General features: G+C 35.2%; 2 protein-coding genes and 1 long non-coding RNA gene across 3 annotated transcripts; 2 read left to right on the plus strand and 1 right to left on the minus strand.

The window, feature by feature from the left end:
* Positions 1-4514: 4514 nt before the first annotated feature.
* Positions 4515-5033, plus strand: LOC112018712 (auxin-responsive protein SAUR71). Its single transcript, XM_024051239.2, has one exon. The coding sequence runs from the start codon at positions 4515-4517 to the stop codon at positions 5031-5033; it is 519 nt and encodes a 172-aa protein (XP_023907007.2).
* An 11290-nt stretch (positions 5034-16323) lies between these two features.
* On the plus strand, positions 16324-18979 carry LOC136068612 (uncharacterized). Its single transcript, XR_010629970.1, has 3 exons — positions 16324-16402; positions 16495-16558; positions 18741-18979. It is a non-coding gene; the product is annotated as an uncharacterized LOC136068612 (long non-coding RNA).
* A 548-nt stretch (positions 18980-19527) lies between these two features.
* LOC112013846 (G-type lectin S-receptor-like serine/threonine-protein kinase At5g35370) lies at positions 19528-22077 on the minus strand. The gene has a single exon (XM_024046225.2). It carries the CDS (start codon positions 22075-22077, stop codon positions 19528-19530), a length of 2550 nt encoding a protein of 849 aa, XP_023901993.2.
* Positions 22078-24455: the final 2378 nt, after the last annotated feature.

Here is a 24455-nt window from a genome sequence, read left to right on the forward strand (position 1 = left end):
TTTTTATTTATTAAAATAGGATGAAATGCACTAGAACAAAACTTGTAGCTCATAAAAGCTACTTTTTATTTTCTAAAATGTTAAGAATTATTCTAAAGGGTCATGATACTCGAAGAATATGTCAATTCAAATAAAAAGTCATAACTCTTCCTTGCCTATAAATTAAGGGTGTTAATTATAATTAAAAAAAAAAATACAATTTCTTAAGAAATTATCTTCACTAGATATTGGAATTATTCTTTGCAGTTTGGTGATGACTTTGAAAAATCCACCATAAATAAACTATTACAATAGTTTATACTCAATAAAACCATTGCAGTATTTTTATATATTAAAAAAAAATATATATGTATTAGTATTCGATCTCTATGTATCCATTGCAAATGTCCTACTTAATTGCTTTCCTATTGTAGTAGTCCCCAAAACCACTAAAATCCTTTTACAGTGATTTTCCCAAGAATGCACCTCACCCATGTGAATCAGAACGTCACTCACAAGACTCAAACTCTATCGTTTACAGTTTAATACTCAAAATCAAGATGTCTAGGAACATGTGATGGTATTTCTAGTTTTTGTTTTAGGCATATGGATGGTTTTCTCTATTTAAGCTCAAGAAGAAGGCTTTACGATTTGAAGGTTTTATAGCTCTGTTATAATAACCTTCCATTCTTATAAAAGTCATGCAAAATGTGATTTATATCAAGGTTTTTAAACCCAGACCGTTCATTGAACCGTAAAAGGGAGAGGTTCAAGGTTTTTGAGGTTGAACCGAGGTCGAACCTGGGTCGAACCGTGATGACGTCATAATTAATTTAATAATTAATTAAAGCCTAAATATAGGTATTAAATTTATAAAACTAGCAAAATTGACTAATATATCTATATATGTGAGGGAAATTTAATGATTTTCAAGCATATATTTAATAATTAAATAAGAAAGTTAATAAAATAAAATAATAACCATGAAAACATTAAAATTTATGATTAATTTTTGAAGTAAAGTTGAATATCTTTGAAGGATTTTAATTATAATTTTTTTTATTCCTTGTAAGAGATGGATAATTTAATTAAGTAGAATAAAATTGTGTTAAGTTGTTTTTATTTTAAAAAAAAAAAAATTGTTAAAGGGTTGGACCGCACGGTTCTTGACCGGTTCGTACGGTCCAACCCCGGTTTTAGGGGTTCACGGAATTGCCACATATGCCCGGTTCTTTATGCTTAAAAAACCGGTTTTCATCACGGTTCACGGTTTTCACGGTCCGACCTCCCGGTCCGGTCCAGTTCTGAGAACTATGATTTATATAGGTGCACAAATAGTATCGTGATGATGAATGGCTTTAAATATTTGGAGATCTTTTATCTAAAAANAAAAAATGTTCGGTTTTTTTAGACAATTTTTTTTTTTTTTGAGAAGCAAATTTTTTTTTTAGACAAACTAAGTAGAAGTAAATAATAATAATAATAATAATAATAATAATTGTGGGGGAGAAAAACCCAGCCCAGCTTATTCGGCCCAAGGCCCTAAAAGAGGAACATTCTTCATCCGAGGAGATGAAGCCTTCAGTCGGAAGCCCACGCCAATGGGGGATGCCTGGAGACGAACACGTATACCATCCGAGGAGATGCTCATACGTCCGAGCAGACATGAGTTCTCGGATCCGAAGAGGTTTGATCAAACGCGAGTATGGGAGGTTCAAGTGATCTATTTGACAAGTGTAAGGAGGGAGAGGAACCTCGAACACACATGAAGATAACAGCAACAGGGGAATATCAAGGAGGCGTACTTCAACCACCACATTTAATGCCCTGTACCTACCTTTCTGGCCGCATTTATGTGGACAGGACACCTGAACGGTGCTTTCTCAGCTACCGCCACTCACATAAGGCTAAAGGTGGGATGATGGGACATGTACTCGAGTGGATGCCTGGATGATGAACAAGTGGACGGAGGAGATGTAAGAAGGTAATGCTATATAAGGGAAGGGTACCTCTGATGGAAGGGGATCGAAAAACAGGAGAGAGAAAGGGTACCTTAGATGGTTGTAGCTCCAGCAATTGTAACCCTTGATTATCAATGAACAACTTCTCTTCGGACAGAGTACTCATATTAGTCCGAGAGCACATTAATTCAACTTCTCTCATTGGTGTTGCTGTTTAATACTGTCATTTTCATTATTTGCCTAGCCCTTTCGCCCACTCTCTACAAAATTTATTGTTTTGGGCTCAGAGGGTTCCAAATCCATACCTCCTTGGGCTTGGGCCGCAAAAACTGACCCTACAATAATAATAATAATAATACCAAATTAAATAGAAGTACAATTATATCTATATAAAAAAAAAAACATAAAGCAGGAGAGCTAGGGATATTCAATTTTTTCATATATAATTTTAAAGTAATATATATAAATAAATCCTTTTAGTATAAACTTTTTCTCAATAAAGAATTAACATACTGGAAGCATTGTTTGTTAAAAAAAAACAGTGTAACATAGATTGCGATATGGAAGAAAGGAGTGGGTATTTTAAGGCTAGCTTGTGTTGGATGATAAAAATTTATTTTTAAGTTTTTGGGATATTCAATTTGTTCATATATAATTTTAAAGTATATTTAAAAAAAAATATATAAATAAATCCTTTTGGTGTAAACTTTTTCTCAATAAAGAATTAACATACTGTAAGCATTGTTTGTTAAAAAAAAACAGTATAATATAGATTGCGATATGGAAGAAAGGAGTGGGTATTTTAAGGCTTTTGTTGGATGATAAAAATTTATTTTTAATTTTTTTGTGTATATAAAGTAACATAAATACTAACAACAAAGTAATTGAAAGATCTATGGATATGTGGTTTTAGAACACACAACACGCATGTGGTGAGTGGCACACTTGGCACATAGCTAGATATGTTGCATATGACGTGTGTAGATTAGATGATAATTTTTTTATTTATTAAAATAGGATGAAATGCACTAGAACAAAACTTGTAGCTCATAAAAGCTACTTTTTATTTTCTAAAATGTTAAGAATTATTCTAAAGGGTCATGATACTCGAAGAATATGTCAATTCAAATAAAAAGTCATAACTCTTCCTTGCCTATAAATTAAGGGTGTTAATTATAATTAAAAAAAAAAATACAATTTCTTAAGAAATTATCTTCACTAGATATTGGAATTATTCTTTGCAGTTTGGTGATGACTTTGAAAAATCCACCATAAATAAACTATTACAATAGTTTATACTCAATAAAACCATTGCAGTATTTTTATATATTAAAAAAAAATATAATGTATTTAGTAATATTTGGAGATCTTTTATCTAAAAAAAGGTATTGGATATCTCACAAGATACAATCATATAATACATGCTTATCAATAATGATCAAATTTTATATTCAGTCAAAAATAAAATAAAAGCATATTTTTTATTAAACTTTCCCATTTGACATTTATAGTTAACTTCATAATATTTTATCATATAAATTGTTGAAGCCTCATAATTTCATATATTATTATTCTACTCACACAAATATTATTAGTTTATTTTAATTTATTCTATATTTAAATGTCCATTAGAATCTTGTTACAATTAAAACAAAACATTACTAATAAATACCATAATTACCTATTAATAACTACCATAATTGTTAAAATTCATATTTAGATAAAAATAAGACTATTAGTAACTACCATAATCATTAAACTACATACTTAATTAGACAAAAAACATTAGAGACATTAAAAAAACCATATTTTGTTAAAATTTTTGCACATGACAAGTTTTATTATGGTTTAATAATCACTTTCTTTAAACCTGTTTTAATGTTTTTTTTTTTGAGAAGATAAACCTGTTTTAGTTAAAATATCAGAAATACTAAAATTCCAGGAAGTCATTAAACCTACTCCCACTTATAATGTGGCATCCATGCCATTACCAATAAAGGCTTACTTTATAACCTCCTAGTCTTCTACTTGCTTTAACCATTAATTATCTGCAAGTAGGTTTCTCTAAGTTGTCTTTTATTCCTACAATTTCTTTGTGGAGCATATGCATGTATTGAGATTATAATATTCTTTTCCACCATATATGGGCGTTGAAGATTGCTAGTGGCCTTTCAAAATCTTGCTGCGTTCAATTGCGTTGACAAAATACCAAATTATTAGTCTGCAAATGGAGTATGGGCCTCTCTATATATATAACATGTACTAATGCAGCCTCTCATTTTAAAACCTTTTACTCTTCTATACGCATCCCCATATAGTTCCATCTTTATTTTTCTTCTTGTTTTGGATTCACATCTTCAATTGAAAGTCTGTTTCCATTACAAAACCTCTCTATATATCTCTCTTACTTAGATTATCAAATACGTGTAAGTATTCAATATGGATTTCGAGCTATACATATAGATGAAGAATTAAGTTTAGCTTGCCATTTGGCACATATATAGCAAGCTAGATTAATCTCTTTTCCTTCCATATTCCATATTTTCTTGTCATTCTTCAATTGTAGAACTAGAAATGGAAATTGTAAAAGTTAAGTGCAGGAACACCTTGATTTTCAAGGCATGGAAACGATGTCTATCACTAGTAGCTGGCAACAAAAAATGTTGTTCATCTTCATCTACCACTTTCAGTTCATTGACAAAGCGCAAAAAGAATCGACAAGTAGCTCCGGAAGGTTGTTTCACAGTCTATGTTGGACCTCAAAAACAACGATTTGTGATCAAGACCAAGCTTGTTAACCATCCTTTGTTCGCGATGCTGCTAGAGGATGCTGAATTGGAGTATGGGTACAATAGTGAAGGCCCCCTTGTGCTCCCTTGCGATGTTGATTTGTTCTACAAAGTATTGGCAGAGATGGACAGCAGCGAGGATTTTAGTCCTAGTTGCGGCTTTGCTAAAGGTTATTCCTTAATTCTGCCTAGTCCAGCTCGTCGATCCAACATTGTTAGCATTAACAAGGGTCATGATGCCTATAGTCTTCTTAGTCCATCAAATTCGATGATTAAGATAATCAACTATGACCATTTATTATAAGATCATGTTGATTTAGCTTTCTTTTTTAGCATTTGTATCATATATATTATCCAACTTATCTGTGCGGGTAGAGGGAATTCTATACGAAACGAACAAAAAGAATACATATCAAGAAATTTGTACAAGTACTAGTTATATATATATATATATTTATTTATTAAATATGCTTTCTTTTCTCCAGTACTCATTTTGCTGTGTCCAATTGATTCTCCCATGTTCTCAACCTCACTTGGCCGAGCCGCCTAGCTATCCAATTTGCCTTAAAATGGATTTTGATTAAACCAGAAACTTTTTTTTTTTTTTTTTTTTTATTTTTTTTTTTGGTGGAGTGAAAATTGTGTGCTGTTTCGGTAACAAATCATGTTATAGTTGTAGGTGGTTGATTCAAGAAAGAGAGAATCATGTAGTAAGGATGTCGTGCCCCAGTTATGTGCTAAGAAAGAAAACTTTTAGCATTACAAGGGTTAATCCGCGGAGGTCAAATCCATTGTGTACACAATGGATTTGAGTGTGTAACATGGTAATGTAATAGTAGCTAAAAGATTGCAAATTAACCTAGACGCCTAAAACCAGTTATCTTAGTAGAGTGTTGGAGTAGTATAGGACAAGTAAGACATGGATTTGGCGGGAACTACTCCCTAAAACTAGGCGTTTGTCCTATCAAGTAAATGTTACCTTTGTTTGGTTGAAGGGATGGATGCCAAAATGCCTTCAAGAATTGCAAGCAAGGGATTTACTAGTTAGTTAAAGAAAAGAAAAGATACCTTCAAAAAGGTAATTATGTTATCCCGAGACAAGTTAACTAGCAAGATCCCTTGTATCGATTACCAAGGAAGACCTAGATGTCTAGTAGTCAAACACCCATTGAGGAGATTAGGGTCTTTTACAGAGATCGAGCTAAAACTTGCTTCAAATTAGTGTACCTTATCGGATTTGCCAGGGCAAATCCCATAAGATGTGCCTGGCCAATTTGCCCAAAGGCTCTATGGATGGTCTAGAGTCCTATTCTAGCCTCGCTATAGGCCCAACCATTTCCAGTAGCTTATTTCATAATGTGAAGAACACTCGATCCTCAATTGGGTGTTTTTGTAGTTCTTTTTAGAATTCCTTAATCTGTTCTTAAAGCAATATAGTTAAATGTGATCAAGTGCTTGTAGCTTCTTGCTAGTGTCAAGTGTTCGCAACTTCTTCCTTTATCTGTTTATCTTGCTTTGTGTTTTGAATTATTGTCTTGGTGATAAAATTAAAATAAAAGAGGAAGTGAGGGGCATAATTATATTATGGCTTAGAGCAGCAGCATCCCAAAATCTCAATTCTATTCTATTTTACCATTCTAAAAAGTCACTTTATCATTATATCATATCATTTTACAATACCTTCAGCATTTCAAACTTTTATATTCCTATTCTATTCATTAAAATAATATATTTACATAATAAAATAATATATCCAAAACCCAAATAAAAACAAAATCCCAAATCACCAAATGCTTCCACCACCACAGCACCACCACGAACAACCATCAACCCATCAACCCATCAGCAACCACAGCACCGATCAAACCCATCAACCCAACAAACCCATTATCACCGATCAATAAAACCACAGAGATCTCAATTCTTTGATTTCTGGGTTGGCAACCCCGGCTACTGATGATGCTATTGACGAGGAGGTCACTGACATCGAATGGTTCTTTTTGGTGTCCATGACTCAGAGTTTCATTAATGGCCGTGGTCTCCTCGGTCAGGCTTTTTTCAATACCAGCCTGATTTGGGTCACCAGAGCCGACCGCTTAGCTTGTTGTGAAGAATGGGAACAATTCAATTTCGACGATGAAGCCTGAATCGGGTGAGATTTTGAATTTCGGGGAGAGCAAGAGGAGCTCTTACGTTTCAGGTCATTCCCAGCGCCTACAAACTTGCATTCATCGTGTCACGGAAAGATCGGCTATGTCGCTCAGAGCACCAGCGATCTGCACGAACTCAACAGTGGCGATGGACCGAAATTGACGACGTTTGGTTTTTGGACCTTGCATCGGAGACGGACTGAAGGTGTGACAGAGAGAAGCGGGAGAATGAGAGGAAAGTGTGAGAGATAGAAAGACAGAGAGAGAGAGATGAGAGATGAGAGAGAAAAAAGTGGAATAAAATATTAATATTATTTTTGGCATAGTGCTACAGTGCCATCTTACATGTAAGATGGCACTGTAGCACTATGCCAAAAAAATTTACACTTTCCCACTTTTGGCATTTCGGCTGCTGGGTCCAATTGTTGCTCAATGCTTAAATTTTGTGGACATTTGGCATATCCATGTCCCATTGCGGATGCTCTTAGCTTCAGAAGAAAGCTAATAACTTAGCTATAAAGCTAAGCCATCCCTTCCCCTATAAATAGAGAAGACCTCTTCTATTTTCTGGACCCCGAATTCCCTCTAGAGAGCTAGTGAGAAAGCAGGAAAAAAAAAATCTGTTATGCAACCATTGTTCCTACTTTGGTTGTAGTTTAGTACTTCCTTGCTTTCTCCCTAGTCCTTTAAGTGATCACTTCCCATTTTTTTAATTTATGTTCTATGCTGATAAGTAGTTAATTAAGTTCTTAACTTTCTAACCATGCTTGAATAAATGTTTAACAAGTCATTATTTGTTTCTTTTATGATATGCTTGGATGAACATGCCTATATGTCTCATTGTTATTCCTTTTACATGCTTAGATGAACACTTCTAGGCTAATACACAATTTTTTCTCTTGAATGCTTAGACGAGCAATTCTAGGCTAAAACACAACTTTCTCTTCAATACTTAGATGAACATGTCTAGGTAATTGTTTTACTTTTCTAAAAATGCTTGAACGAACATGTCTAAGTATTTTGATTTTCTCTAGGTAAACATGTCTAGGGATTTTCCTTTACTTCTTTTCATAATTTCTTGGATGATCAAATATGCTCAAATGTTTTATTTTTATTTGTTTATCTTTGCAATTATGTTGATGAGAAATAACATGACAACTTTGTTTTTCTCTCTTCACATGCTTAGATGAACATGTCTAGACTAGGAGTTCTTTGTTTACATTGATTTCTTGGATGAACATGCCATGACCTTAATGCTTTCTTTACATTGAAATTTTTATCTAACAAGTTTCACTTTTTGTTTCTTTTTATGTCTAATTCCCCTAACACATATTTGTTTATAATTCTGACAAGTTAACATGATTATATGACATATTGTTTGTATTTGTTTGACATGACATGATGTTGGCCACCTTAACCTAGGAGACCGGTTTTACAAGGTGAGATGGGTGCTTAATCCCTTCCCATCTCGTAAATTAGCCTCCGAACCAAGATCAAAGGTTCTAGACTATGCTTTTGCACATGTAATTTTACATTTTTTTAGAATGTAACTAGGAAATAAAGCAATGTAATTTACTTTTCTTAAATTGTATCTAGGACAAAAAAGCATTGTAAATTTTTGTTATAAAATTGATGTAACTTGTCATATACATTAATACAACAAAAGTATTTTTTTTTTTTTTATTGAAGGTTTTCTTATTTTCCCTTTTAAATTAAATAAGTGGCAACTCCATGTAAAACCCTCAATCTAGGGGGGAGTACATTTTACAGTGGTGACTCCGCTGGGGACGTTGAAGGCTAGACTTTAGTTTAGGTTATGCTGGCCAACCATGTCATTTGTTTGTTTATTGCTTTTAATAATATGTCATATTTGTTTGCCATAACATCACTTGCATAATTGGAATTGGATATGAATTGTGTTTATTGCCCGGAAACCACGGTAATTGTAGCCATGGATCGCGGTCCTCTTGGATTCGTGTACCCAGTGGTGAACCTACCACCCCATCGCCTAAGACTCGCTTGATATTTCTTGCGTTTCATAAAGGACAAACTCTACCGTTTGGACCAACGTGGCGTTCATACGTCACAAGTTGGGAGGTACAACATCCTAGCTTTTGGGGAACCTATTAGCCTACCTTTTACCTTCGTGTAAGAAGCCATAGAACTAATCTTTAGGTCAATCCCATAAAATGCGTAACATCATATGCATGTGTTTGGCCATTGTTTGTTTATTCTCAATAAGGCCCAAACTTAATAAGAAACTAAAAAATTGTCCAACTTTTGGGTATAGGGAAGGACTTGGTCTAAAGATGGTGAAGGTTGATTGAAAGATTATCATGGTCCAAGAGAACAGTTGAAAGCCCAGCTCAAGAAATCTCAGCACAAGGAAGTTCAATACAGAGAAGTTTGGATTCAGCAAATTCAAACCAAGGTCCCAGTCCTATAGTAATTCTTGAACCCACAAGCCTAAACACAAGCCCGCCCCTACAATTCTCAAATCCACATTTCCATTATAATTCCCTATATACTCCTCCAAGCCTTTCTCAAAGCTTAATCCTCCTACAAGTCCATTCCAAAGTTCCCTTACCAGCTTAACTCAAGAGGACATACTCATTTCTTCACCAAATTTATTCACTTCAGAAATGGCCCATGAGAACAACAACCATAAGGATCGAAACATGAATGATCATGAACAACCACCTCTCACCACTCAAGATTTATTCAACATCGTGGTAGCTGGACAAGCCCAACTCCAAAAAGACATCCAAACATTGATCCAACAGATAGGGAACAAGAATTCTCATGAACCTTCTAGTGCCCTAAATGAATCGCTGAATTTTGAAGAAAGTCATCGCTTGGGGTTGACTGAAAATGAGAAGAAGATGATTGAACGAATGGACCAAATGGAAAAACTCCTCCTGAGATCTAGAAGGGTTGAAGAAGCTATGGATCTACATTCACTTTCACTCTTTCCTCAAGCAAGGGCCCCGCCAAAGTTTAAGATGCCAACATTGGACAAGTTTGATGGCACAGGCTGCCCAAAAGCCCATCTGAAAATGTATATGAAGGCACTGCAACCCATAGGGGCCAATGAAGAGCTAATGGCCCAGATGTTTCAAAATACACTCACGGGGGCTACTTTGCGTTGGTTCCTAAATTTGGATGATTCTCAAACTCGTAATTGGGAAGATATTGGTCGTGAGTTTTATAAACAGTACAAGTACAATACTGAAGTGGATGTTACTCGAAGAGACCTTGAGACAACCAAGCAAGACTCTAAGTGGATGTTACTTGAAGAGACCTTGAGACAACCAAGCAAGACTCTAAGGAGTCTTTTTCTGCATTCATCACAAGGTGGAGGGCTAAGGCAACCCAAATGACTGTTAGGCCCAACGAGGAGGAGCAGTTGTACAAGGTTGTGAAGAATCTTCTCCCAGCCTACAACAAGTATCTTTTTGCCTAGTATTTCCCTAGTTTCAAGGCCTTGATTATTGCTAGGACTCAGATTGAAGATGCTATCAACACTGGCACCCTTAAAGGAGAAGAAGTAACAAGGCCCAAGAAGTCTTTTGGTCCATCAAGCTCAAAAGTGCCAGAGATATCTGCCATAAGCAAACAGTCCCCTTTTCAGTTAGTAGCTTCACCCCCATTGGCCCAAGCTCCACAAGGAAGGCCTAGAAGGCAATACCATGAATTACATATGCCGTTCAATGAAGTTTTTGAGAAACTTAGAGAGAAGGATCTCCTCAGACCTCTTGATCCCAAGCCGATACCAAATCCCTTGCCAAAGTGGTTCGATAATAGCAAGAGGTGTGCATTTCATCAAACACCAAGGCATGCTACTGATCAATGCTATGCACTCAAGAACTCTATCCAAGATTTGATTGATCAAGAGATTATATCTCCACCAGCTCGACCCAATATCACCACAAACCCACTCCCTAATCATGCTGTTGGGCAAGGCCCAAAGGTTAATTGCTTACTTGAAGAAGAAAGCAAGACACAAGAGGAGCTATCAGCCATGATCCAAGACATCCCAAGTTGCAACACCTGGATATGGGAAGAACTTATGATCAAGGAACTATCGTTTCCTAAACCTAGAATTGATATTTGGAATGAACAAGAAAAGCCCACATCATCAAATCAAGCCTCACCAAAATCCTCACCAAAAGAATCAATCTCTTTCCCTAAAAAGGCCACATCCCCACAAAAAAGAGCCCACCTCATTCTTTGGACTCACTTCACAAAAGCCCACATTCCCAGAAAGACAAACACATACTCCCCACAAAAAGCCCAACCTTTACAAAGCCACTAAAATAGCTCACCTTACTCGAGGTGGCAAACACTTTAAGCCATCTTACTTGGAAGCAGATGATTCGATGGAAGCATTGAACAGGCCATCTAGGCCCACCCAGTTACAGCCAGAAGATGATCTTGTTCTCAAGTAGCTATAGAAGACTCAAGCTAATATTTCTCTATAGGGTTTGCTCACTACCTCTTATCATCATCGTCAAGCTTTGCTGAACCTCCTAAACAAGATCCAAGTTCCAACTACCATAACTCTTGAAGCCCTTAATGCCATGATTGGAGTAATAAGGACTGAGCCCACTATTTCTTTTTCTGATAAGGATATTTCAGATAAGGGGTATTCACACAAGACCCCCTTCACATTACAATTGACACCCATGGGAAAAAGGTGCCAATGGTATTGGTGGATGATGGTAGTGCATTAAATGTTTGCCTCCTAAGGACCACAAGTTGCTTGGGCCTAAATAAGGAGGATTTTAGGCCATCCAATCAATATGTAAGGGCCTACGACAATACCTGAAGTGAAGTACTGGGGAATGTTACACTTGAGATAACGATTGGCCCTATAATTCAAAAAGTACATTTTCAAGTTTTGGATATCTCAGCTTATTTCAACTTATTGTTGGGCCAGCCATGGATCCACACTGCAAAAGCTGTTCCTTCCTCATTATATCAGAAAATTAGATTCCCATACAAAGAGTCAATCATTACCATACATAGGGATAAGTCTAATACTCAGAGTCTGGTGCATGGAATCCAAGTAGAAGAAGACCTAGCTTTGTCTAGATTTGACATTGAAGAAGTTCAAGCCATATCATGGTCAGAAGAAGCTATAGAAGAACACTTTCCTATGGATTTTGATCCATATAGCAATGACAAAGTGGTATCCATGATGAGGAAGATGGATTATTTCCCAGGCTTGGGCCTAGGAAGGAATAATCAGGGCCAACCAAATTTTGCTAGCTATGCTACTACTATACCACCATTTAGGTTAGGATACAAACCCACTGATGAAGACTTATTAGAAGAAGGATTGAAGAAAATAGCCCATTCTAAAGCAAAGATGAAAGGGTTATCATATGAGCCTCCTACTTTGAAGCCTTACACTCCTACTCTTAATGGAAAGTTTGTCAAGGAAGGGGAGGTCCAACTTTACTCCATGTTTCCAAAACCTTGGTATGATCAAAGGACTGCAACAAAGTTTCATGGGATGGAAATTTTTGTAGATTGTAAAATTGAGGCACCTAAAGCCAAAGAGAAGAAGATAGAAGATTGGGCCTCACATCTAGATCCCAAGGCTATGGCAACTTTACTGGGTGACATTATTTTCAACATGGGAGAAGGAAATGGGGATGGTGAAGTACAACTGATTTGGACTCCCACGACGGCAATGAATAATTGGGAAGTCTTTTAAAACGATTATGAAGATCTTAAAGAGCCTGTGGGAGGAATTGACATGGATCAATTTCTCATGGAAGATGATAATAGGTCATGGGGAGACTTGGACTTCGAACTTGTAAACATTGGAGAGACAAGGAGACTATTTTATTTTTTTCAAGTAACCAAATGTGTTTTTTATTTTGAAAACACAAGAAAATTGTTTTTTTTTTTTTTATTCTTAAAAACAAATTTTTGAAAACAAAACTAAAAAAACATTTACCAAACATACTATCTTGCCAGTTTGTCTTTTTTACTTTTTTCCTTTTGATTGTTAATTAAGCATTATTTTGTTTTTGGTGCTTTTACATGATTGTTTATGAGATATGTTCTTAGTTGATTTCTCTGAGTTTCTCTAACTTTGCCAGTCATTATCATCATTCGCTCACTCTCTATATATCATTATTATTCTCCATCTACAACTATAATACACGCACGCGCGCGCGCATATTCTCCCTCTACATCAAAATGTTCTCCATTTTTTTTTTCTCGATAATGTCATTAACATAACTAGAGCATAGTACATCAGGTTAAGCATTACAAAATTCTAGGTGTGCCAGTTGTGATGAATATACATTTTTTGTGGCTAAAGAGACCACAACAACTACATTAGACAAGACCACTCTAGGAACAACCTTCATGCTGAACTTCACCCCTTGTTGTCTTACGTATTGCAGGTTAATAAGCATAGCTTGTTTTTGCTAGTGTGGTCTTCTCCCATTATTGCAGACTTATTTCACATTTATGCTTCTTGTGAGCACAATGATGTGTAGGAAACTCAACTCTTTAGTACCCATAAGTGCCACCACCAGTGCTTCCTAAATTGCTATGACTGGAGAACCAATTCCATTACTATTGCATCCCATGAAAAATCTTGATGCCCTCTTTATTTATGGCCTCAAAGACATACCCAATTCTTTTAGACTTTCTGTTCTTGTGGTTGCCAATCTTGATAAGCAATTGTCATTCCCTATTATCCACTTCCTTGTTGTTGCAGCGTTTAGGCTCCCAGTTTGAGGAATGAGTTATGCTAAATGCATCTTGGTACTTGACTACCGCTAAGGGTTTCTCTATGTGTTCCAATCCAACGGCGGTAGAGGTTTGATTTGTTTCTTACAATGATTATGAAGGAATCGTAGTTAATCTAGTGGTTGCAAGGGTGGATGGTGATACTCTTGAGCACTCACAATAGTGGAGGCATATTGCTATATTACTAAAATTTAGCTCCACAAACACAAAAATCTTGCTACAGCAGCAGAGTTAAATCTAAAAATTTTAGCTCCATTGCTACAGTACACATCTATAGATAAATGTGCACTATTCATGAGAGCTAAAAAAAATATATTATTTTATTCAATTAAAATATTATCACTTGCTCTCTTTCCCTCATATCGTGCCTCTCTCCCTCAAACCATGCCTCTCTCTCTCTCTCATTCACTCTCATCTCAACTCTGAAGCTCATCACTTCGGTCTTTCAAAGCTCATCCGATCTCTCAAAGCTCATCACTCCGGTCTCTCACCGACCCACCAGCCACCATCCACCTCAGACCCACGCCGTTGATCGCCTCAAACCCACACCGCCGATCTGGGTTTTAAGATTTCTAATTGTGTGTATTGTGTGCTCTTGGCTTGGGAATCTTGAGGGTGAGATTTCTGGGTTTTTTTTTTTTTTTTTTTTTTTTTTTTTTTTTTTTTTTTTTTTTTTTTTTTTTTTTTTTTTTTTTTTTTTTTGTTNGGCTGATAGTAGAGGTGGTTATGGTTGGTGCTGTGGTTGTTTTTTGGGTTGTGGGATATATTATTTTATTGTAGTAGTTATATTATTTTATTGTGATATTTATATTATTTTATTGTATTAAAAGCTAAAATAGATCTACTGCTGCAGCATGTATGTAGGTAAAATAAATAAAGTTAAATTTTTAGCTCTACTGCTGTGAATTCTTTAGTGCCATCTAGATGTGAGCAACTTTTCCACATGGAGAATTATCATGATTAATTGTCTTTGGTGGTTAATATGGAGGTGGTTTATGATTATCAAGTCCAACTTCTTGTTACCATTGACCACATGTCATCATCAGATAATGCTCTATCCTAATGATATTTTTCTAAAAATCCACCAATTTCTAGTTGTTGTTATCCAAAATGAAGGGTGCAAAAGTCAATAATCATATAATGTATTAAGTTGGAAAGGATGATGTATTGTATCTATCATCTAATCCAGTGTTTTCAAAACAGATAATACACAATCATACCTACGGTTTTTGGAACTACCTTCCCAAAAAGACCCATCAAAATTTGACCTGAAAGATGATAGATCATAAAGATTTAAAGAGTATCATATTAACCATGATCACAGTTCCTCTAACAACACTATATCCTTAAATTTCACAATTTTTGATACCCATTACTCACAGCCAATTCCAACATGGAATTGGCAAAATACTTCTACAATATCAAAGTAAAATACCCTTTTTTTTTTCCGACAAAGTAGGTCTCTTTCTTTTATGAAAAAGAAATGTAATGGAATAGAGCATTACCGGCGGGCTTTTCACCAATCTCAACATCAAAATAAACTTTATGGGTCAACGTGAAACAAATATATGAGCCAAAGATGGTAAATTTGTTAGATAATTTAAATGAGGATTTAAAAAATAAATAAAAAACAACTATCAGTACCCTACCTAAAATAACCATAACTAAAAAAAGTAAAGGCTTTACAAATCAATGTCAAGCATCTGTTCTTCCTAAATCAAAACCAATTAGACCACAATACCAAAACCTAAATCATATTTCCAAATTTAAAATAAAATAAAAAAGAGAGAAATATTTCCTCTGTTTTCATCATTAAGTAGGCTGCCTTTCCTCTGTTTGGTTTCAATTGAAAAACTTAAATTCAAAGAAAAGAGAAAGAGGAAAGCAAGCATACCTGGCCATTGGGTATGGAGTTTGATTTTCAATTGAAAATAATAATAGGTAGACAATGAGTTGCATAATACAGCAAAACCAAAAGATGCAGGGGCGGCAATCTGTGGTGGCTGTGGCGGCAATGGGAGAATCTGAGTTTTGGCTTTTGATTTTGGGGGAAGGAAAGGGTGAGTTTTAGGTTTAGGGGAAGGTGATGTTAGCATGTGAGAAGAGAAGAGAGATTTTGAAGAAGTATCGGTTTTGGGTTTAGGTTTTGAAGAAGTACCGATTTTGTAATGCGTATTTGGTGGGGGAAATAATGAGATTTAATATTTATTTTTAAATTAATAATGCTGTCATGAGTAAATGGGTTGGAAAAAAAATCAAAACATATAAATCAAATTAAAAAAAAAAATTTAAATGCTGATGTGGAAAATTGTGGGAGTTTTAAAAGTTTCAGTTATATATATATATATATATAGAGAGAGAGAGAGAGAGAGAGAGAGAGACAGACAGACAGACAGACAGAGACAGACAGAGAGAGAGAGAGAGAGAGAGATAAATAAATAAATAAGTTAAATGTTTACCTCGTGCATGTTTTATGTTTAGTTTAATTATTATTTCATCTCAAGTTTACCATTGTTTTTATTACTTCTTAACTAATTTTTATGGGTATGTAGAATTTGTACTTTATCAAAGAATCATGCTATTTTTTTTTAATAAATTTGATAAGAATCTTTTTTAAGAGCAGCATCTAGATTTTTGAGGGGTTTTGTTTGATTCTTTGTTTGGTTGCAAAACCCAGCTTCTTTTCCAGTGTCCTCCTTCTGCAACCTTGGCTTCACTGTTTATCTACATATTTTATTTGTTAGTTATGGTAAGGTTTGTATTTTAAATTTTGGTATAACCATGAAAGCTAAGATTCATTCCTACTACTAACTTTTATTTTCTACTTTTTGCCATGCACAGCGAAGGACTGAACCTATAAAGTTCAGAAGTTGTCTAGAAATTCCAGCAAGAGCAAATTGAAAAGGTAGAGTTGTGTTATTTTTTCTTCCATATCTATTTTTGAAGCATATTTTGAGAGACTTCACTGTGATCCAAGCTAATATATTGATTATTGAGTCTAATAGGCAAATAGTGGTTTAAACTTCGTGTTTTTGATGAATTTGGGGATACCTAAATTATATATATTTTTTTGTATGGATGAGAGAACAAGTACTTAACTTAGAGTCAAATCCCTCTTATAATAAAATTTTTTGATTACATGACCTAAGCCATGCTTTCCTATAGCCTCTACATACTGTTTGCCTTTGCCTTTATGTATTGAAGTCAATATGTGGTGATAGGCTACTTGAGGTGTTGGACATAGATTTGTCTTATAGTAATTGGGTGGTCAGATTTTACCATATCAAAGCTACCCTGAGATTTCATTCAGGAGGAGAAATTGAAAAAAAAAATTGTGCTAAGTGTGCTTCTTTCAGTTTTCTTTTAGAGTTCTCACATGTCCAATTAAACATTTTGTTGACTTTGGTACGAATTTTTCATGTTTACACAAAGTGAGAAAATTTTATATTTGAAATGGTTAAGATTTAAGGAACTATTGTTGCCGTTGATATCAGTGACAATCTCTACTAATTCTTGCTACATCAATATTGGTAATATGTTTTTAGGAAGAATCTGAAACTTAACCAGTTTGTGTTTTTAAATTAACCTTACCTCCCATAGAAAAGATGGGTTTTAATCTATTATATTTATTTTAATTTGTTGAAGTGTTTAATTTAAACATTTTCCTTCTATTTTTCTATGTCTAACAACAAAGGTGCAATGAGAATTAAAGATGTGTGCATCGTTTTCAGAATTACTTGCAATGCATAGAGGAGTGAGTTTATCTTCATTCTCATGAAGTTCTCTTTTCTCCTCCATTTGATGTTAATAGTTTTAGAATTAATTCCATTTAAATTTGATGATTTGGATCTACACAAATCTGATGGACTATTCTATGCATTGTTACAGATCTTGACTCAATATTGTTCAAAATCCTAAATTCCTTGATGTGTGCTATATAAAATTTTCATTTGAAAGTCAAATTACTTTGAAATTTTCATAGGATTTATCAAGATGTTCAAATTTATTATCTATGTCCCTTCCCATTTCGCATTTTTTTTATTTTTCTTTTTTTTGGGTGAATGATCCTAATCTATGTAGCAGATTACATTGCATTGTTATTAACTACAAGTATTTTTTACATGGGCTACCAGTGGACTCTGATTATCACAATTGGGTATTATCGAGTTTTCTTATAAGCACTCTCTTTCTTTTTGTATCATTATGTGCATGTTTATATTTTTTGTTTTAATAATAATTTTGGTTTGGTTATTAAGAAAGTGCAGGGATAAGTTTTGGGTTTTTATTTAGTATGTTTGGGATTCATGCATCTTTATATAGTTGTTTGAGATAGAGTTTAATAGGGATGGTGAAGGCTTAGTGTGCTAGGATAATACCTTTGAGAAGAGGTGATGGATTCCTAAAAAAGATGAGAAGCTGACAGTTTACAACTTTACATTAAGCGACATGGCATTTGGAATTGGAGTCAGAATCCAAAACCTTATGGTAGGAAACATGTAAATGTTCAATTTCAATGAATTAAAACTCAAGTCATAAATTTTTCATGGTGTTTGCAATTGTTCCTCTGAATGATTATTTGATTTAAAGTTTTCTTTCATTCTTTTCTTCTAGGTTTGGTAAGGTCTGGGAAGAGTAGTTCACTTTTCCAAAAAAGGTCTGGGAAGAGTTGTGGACTTTATTGGATGAATTATGTGAAAACTTTTGGAAATAAGAGGAAACTATACTCAAGCTTTATAAAGCTTTATTCATATGAAAACCATTTTATCAAATTTAGTTTGTTCCTTTTAAATGTTGTTACACACAATATATTTATATATTGATTGCTGCATCATTATTATGTGATAAAAGTCTTTCCATGTATCATTTGGCTGCCACATCTATAAAACCCTAAAACTGAATACCACGTGCAGAACATGTATAAACTTCAACATCAATGATGTGCCAACAGTGATGAAAGGTGATCCATAATTATTATGAAGTTAGCAAAAAACTTGATAAAATTGTTGATATCTATTTAAGTTTTGTGCAAACATGATTTTTACTTGATACCACTTGCTGAAAACTCACTTCAAATTGCTGATGTATAGGATTAAAATAAAGGAGGAGCATACTTGGGTCAAGACTATCCAATGGAATGCCCTTATGATAGCTCTTGCAGTTGCTATTAGCTTGCAAGAATGAATGGGAGGACTACCTTTGTTATTGCAGTGGTTCATCTTGAATTGGCTTGAGTTTTCACTTTTTATTTTATTTTTCAAATATTATTAAAACTATTATAGCTCATGTAAAATTAAAAAGTTTTAATGTATAAACTATACTTTCATAAGATTTTCCCATGCATCGCACGGATTAGCGACTAGTTTATTTTAAAATAAAGGAAATTTTTTGGTTTACATTGCAAGTACAATATAAACATATAAAAGTCCTAAAATAAATAAGTTGCCTTACAACTTTACAAGTAGCAATTGATATTCTTTTTGATAAAATTACAATTGATATTCTGGAAATATTATTTTAATTACTTCAAATAAGCAGATAATGATCCATGTTCTCAAGCACATTGATATCAGCCAAAGTTTCGGTTCTAAAATCACAACTTTCAACCAGAGCATAATACCAAAATTTCATATCAAAATTGGATAAAACTGACCATGAAAAGTCTGAGTCAGACACATGGGCTCCCAATATCAAAGCAAAGGAGAACCAAAACTGGCGTACTTACAATTGACAGAGGAAAATTGCAAGCAGCATTAGCAGATAAAATGAAAATACAGAGAGTCTAATAAAACTAGCCAAAAACCTAAATACATAGATACCCTTAAGCACCCTTAAGCCAATTTTATCTGGCAAGTAATATAGACAATCTTTGGAGCATTACCTGGGACCTGAGAGCTGTTGTGAAGAGGTGTAAGACAATGAGTTACATGTAGCAATTGCAGCACCATTAGAAGTAGGCCCTTGCATTGTTGTTGTTTCGGTGAATCTCTGGCCGTAGGCTCGCAAGAAATGTAGTGACTTGACCCTCGGCTCGCTCAAAGCCAATCCACCTTCCAACATGCCAACAACGTTAGCCATAGTCGGCCGCAGTGCTGGATCTTGGTGCAAACAACACAAGGCAATCCGCACTAGCTTCTCAATCTCTTCACTTGACACTCCTCCCTCTAACCTTGGATCTGCAAGCTCCAAATATCTTCTTCGCACATGCATATCTAATGCAATTCGAGGGAAATATATTAGTCTTTGTTCCGAGCCAGAAGAGTATGAGGATACGCCATTTCCTTCGATATCATTTTCGGTAATGTGGCTATATCTTTGTAATGTGCAATTCCTTCTGCCCCTTACAATCTCCAGTAAAACCATCCCATAACTATATACATCAACCTTGTTAGAAATAGCTGAACTTGTCATCCACTCCGGTGCAAGATAACCTCGAGTTCCTCTCATTGTAGTAAAAAAAGTGGATTGTTCACGACTTATGAGCTTCGAAATCCCAAAATCGGAGATTTTCACTTGTAAATTGTCGTGCAAGAGAATGTTCTCCGGCTTCACATCACAGTGGATGATCCTTTGCTCACATTCGCTATGCAAGTAAGCAAGTCCCCTAGCTGTTCCAAGTGCTATTTCCACTCTCTCTCCCCATTGTAAAACAGGACCATCACCAAAGAGTGTACTGTCCAATAAGCCTCTGTTCATATACTCAAGAACAAGAAAGCGCTGCTTCCCTTGTGCACAAAAACCTATCAATCTAACCAAATTGACATGGCGGATGTTCCCAATTATTGAAATCTCAGAATAAAACTCCTTCTTCCCTTGGACTCCCGAACTTGTAATCTTCTTCACTGCCACAATAGTTTGGTCTGTCAGAGTTCCTCTGTATACAGTACCGAAGCCACCATGACCAATCTTGTTCTTGAAGTTCTCAGTAGCAGCTGCTAACTCTTCATAATCAAACCTTCTTGGTAAGCCTGGGATGGAGATCATCTCTAGCTCTGCAGTTAATAACGAGTTACTCTGGCCTAGTTTTACAGTTTTGGTTCTAGAAAGCCGCTTTTTCCTTAACCAAAGGATTGCAATGATTACGAACACTATTGGTATTAAGAACACTGTTAAATTTAATAGTACCAAACCAGCGACTGAAAATTTTTGTTTCTTATTTATGTTAGACCCAATTGAATGAGAAGAACGAACCAAAACTTTAATATAACCCAAACGGACTAGACTGTTGTCTGCCAACATGAAAGAACCTAAATGGTTTTCGAGAAGATAACAAGAACCAGAAGAAATTTCATGGAAAAAGCCCAAACAAGAACAACTTTGAGAGCATAAATCTTTGCAAACCGACAACGTTATATTATTTTTCACTGGTTCCCTGAAATTATTAGCAAAATAGTCCATACCAGGGCCGAATTTTATATAGGAAATAGAGGAATTCAATTGACTGCCATTTCTAGCCGCAGTACAAGCTGAAGGCAGAGAAAGCGAACTATTCGCTGGCATGCAATCAGTATCACCATAGGTTTGATAACTGAATTCTGGTAAACAAGAACAAATTCCACCCAGAGGCTTTCTTGTGCACAATCCAATTTCTTTACAATTGAGAGGAAGATCACAATCCTCAAATGGTCTTGCAAATTCTACCTCCCATTTGTTATCGCTCTGAGTCGGAGGTCTGACGATGCTAAATCTGCCATTGGGACCCAACTTACCACTCCTAAAACTTGATAAACCATTCAAAGCTACTTCAACAACCGTGGAATTATCACTTGCTAGCAAATACAAACCTGTACCATTCATCACCATCAACGATACAGCCTTGTTAGAGTTCCTGACAGCCTCTGGATCCATGGACGATTCCCAATAATTCATCTTATTCCACTGCAGCACCACATCCCTGTCAGTAACTTCAAGTTGATAATCGCCCACCGACATGTCCTCGTCTGTCACAGCGCTTTGCAATGATTTTCCAATAGGAATTCTCTGTCCCATGACAATAGTGTCCGTCGGATGATCAAAACTCTCCCACAACGTATTGTTTCCTGCATCAACTAAAACGAGATTTCCTGTCTCCGAAAGCTGCATAGCAGAAATATCAGAATTGAATTGCGGGGTTGACCAGAGTGTTTGACCAGTTTGGTTTGTGACCGTGAGACCATTAACAGTTAGTGACAACTTGTCAAAGCTTGACATGGGTCTGTCGCGGTTGGCTGACCAGATTATGGTTTTGGTGGCACTGTGGACGATTGAGAAGTAATATTTTGAGGAGGGTGGACTGGCATCAATTGTGGCTTTGAAAGTACCATTTTGAGAGCGTAAGAAAGCGCCTCTGGTATCGTTGAATTGGAAGTGTGAGGCTGTGAAATTAGGGCTGATTGAGTGGGTGGAAAAGGAGGCTGAGAAAGTAAAACTTGGAAGGAAACGCAGCATATAGTCTATTTGGATTGAATTTATTGTTGCTGAAACTGAAAACTGAAAACTGAAAACTGAAAACACTGTAACAAAATAATTTTTAAATGTGTAAATAGTACCGTGAGACTTATTTTTAATATTTTTATTATGTAAACAGTACGTGAACAGTAATAAACAGTATATAAACAGTAATTTTTTCTCCTGCACAGTAATTTTACTGTCCACGCGCAGGGAAAAAAAAAAAAAAGAGAGAAAACGCTGAAATCCAAAACGTGGACGCCGAATCCAAACCCTGCCAAAGAAGCAGTGCCGGCTGAACAGTGGAGCAAGAGAGGCCGTCGCCTAAGGCCCCAAGTAAAAAAAAAAGGCCCCCAAATTTTAACCAATAAGGTTATTTATAATCAATAAATAAAATAATATTTTTTTTACTAGATGAAAAACAAATAAAAAATAGAGAGAAATGCAATGTCCACAATATTTTTTACAACACTTTTACAATTATGTTAAGTAGCAGGTTGTTACAACCTGTTATTGATGGCAAAAAAATAATAATAGTGATATTTTCAAAGAGGAAAAAAAAAAAAAAAAACAACTTAAAACATAGGATTTATTGTAAAAAAATATTGTGAATGTTATACTTCTAAAAAAAATAAGAACAATAATAATAAGAGTTTAGTTAGCAAACTTTTATTAGTTCTCGTCTAAGTCCACTACTAATACCACTCTTTTACTTACTATTATCAATCTACCATATCAACAAGTATGAAAAATTTTGTCAAATTTTTTCTGTTTATAAAATTTCTAAAAAAAGAAAAAATTCTACATTGTTTATGTTAATTAGTAGTAATTTTGCATCTAAACCAAGATAATCAATTTTCGCCTTAGGCCCCCAAATACATCAAGCCGCCCCTGCAAAGAAGGAGAGTGAGAATAAGAAGCAACCCATGCATGCAGAGCAAAAAGGGTAGGAAAAAAAAAAATTGGGGTTGGTTTCAAGCAGAATGATGATGATGATTGTGGTGGAGCTAGAAGAGGTGGGTGTTTTTGGTCTTCGGCTCCTCCATTGGATAGTTATGTCATATTATCACGCACAGACTTACTTTTTTGTGTGATAAATGCATTGACTGAATGAAAGTCTTGGACCATTAGTTTCTGTTATGAATTTCCTTTCAACTACGTCCAAGTTGTCTGGCTTGATTTGCTAAGTTGCACGCGCAAGACTTGTGTCCTCAAATGCAAGCCGAATTCAAATGACTAAACAAGTTTCATGCGCTGAAATTACAACTTCAGCTGAATTCTTTTGCTATAAATAGAGGGTGAGCAAGAGAGGCAGAAGTGGGCAAGGTGTAGGAAACACAGTGAGAAGCTTGGGTATGTTTGGTATTTTATTTTTTTCCTTATTTTTTTACTTTCGAAAGCAACTTTCTATTTTTGAAACTAAAAAAATTTGTTTAAAAACTTTAAAATGGATGGAAAACAAAATCAGTTCTCAAAGGTGGTTTTAAAAACCGGATCAAACCGGCCGGTTCAACCGGAAATTGGACACTAATTCGATCCGGTTATTCATAAAAATCGGAAATGAAGGAAAAGTCGGAAATAACCGGTAACCGTAGGTTCAACCGGAAAAACCGAAAACCGAAAAGGTTGAAACGGTTTTGCAATGGTTCTGCAAAATGGGTGAAAATGTGAAACAAATCTGAAACCAAACATTTTGCAGCAAAGATCTATTTCTTTTTTTCCTTAGATCCGCGTCTACCTGTGATGACTGAAGGCTTTGGTGAACATGGCATCAAAGCTAGCCTCTTAAGCAGTCAAAATTCCTAACCTTGCCTGAAAACACACATCTTCACAAAGAGAGGCAAAGAAGAGACGGTTGAAAATCTTCACAGATACACACACATCTTCACAAATAGAGAAAAGAGATGGTTGAAAATCTTTGTTTGGATGTGATAGAGGAGAACCACAATACACATGAAATAAAATTGATCCATTTTTCTTATGAGAGCTTCTTCTTAGTTTGTAAGAGAGAGATTGGTTTGCACAGTTTGTAAAACTGTGTTGTGCCGCGTTCTGCCGCTGCTACTTGTTCAGTGTGCACACTGCACACAATAGCCAATAACACAATGAGAGCCACACATTTATTTTTTTTTTTTTTTTTTTTGAGAACCAATGACAGCTACAACTTTAATTTACTTAGCCTAAAGCTTTACTTTTACCGTTAGTACTTATAGGGGCAGCAAGATCAACTGAGGGGTTTCCCCGTCCCTTTTACATTTTGGGTTCGTTTGGATATAGCTGAAAACTGAAAACTGAATACACTGTAACAAAATAATTTTTAAATGTATGAATAGTATCGTGGGACCCATTTTTAATGAAAAAGTTGCTAAAAAGTGAAA

The sequence above is a fragment of the Quercus suber genome, unplaced genomic scaffold (genome assembly GCF_002906115.3).
Source record: "Quercus suber isolate HL8 unplaced genomic scaffold, Cork oak 2.0 scaffold_125, whole genome shotgun sequence".
Classification (NCBI taxonomy): Eukaryota; Viridiplantae; Streptophyta; class Magnoliopsida; order Fagales; family Fagaceae; genus Quercus; species Quercus suber.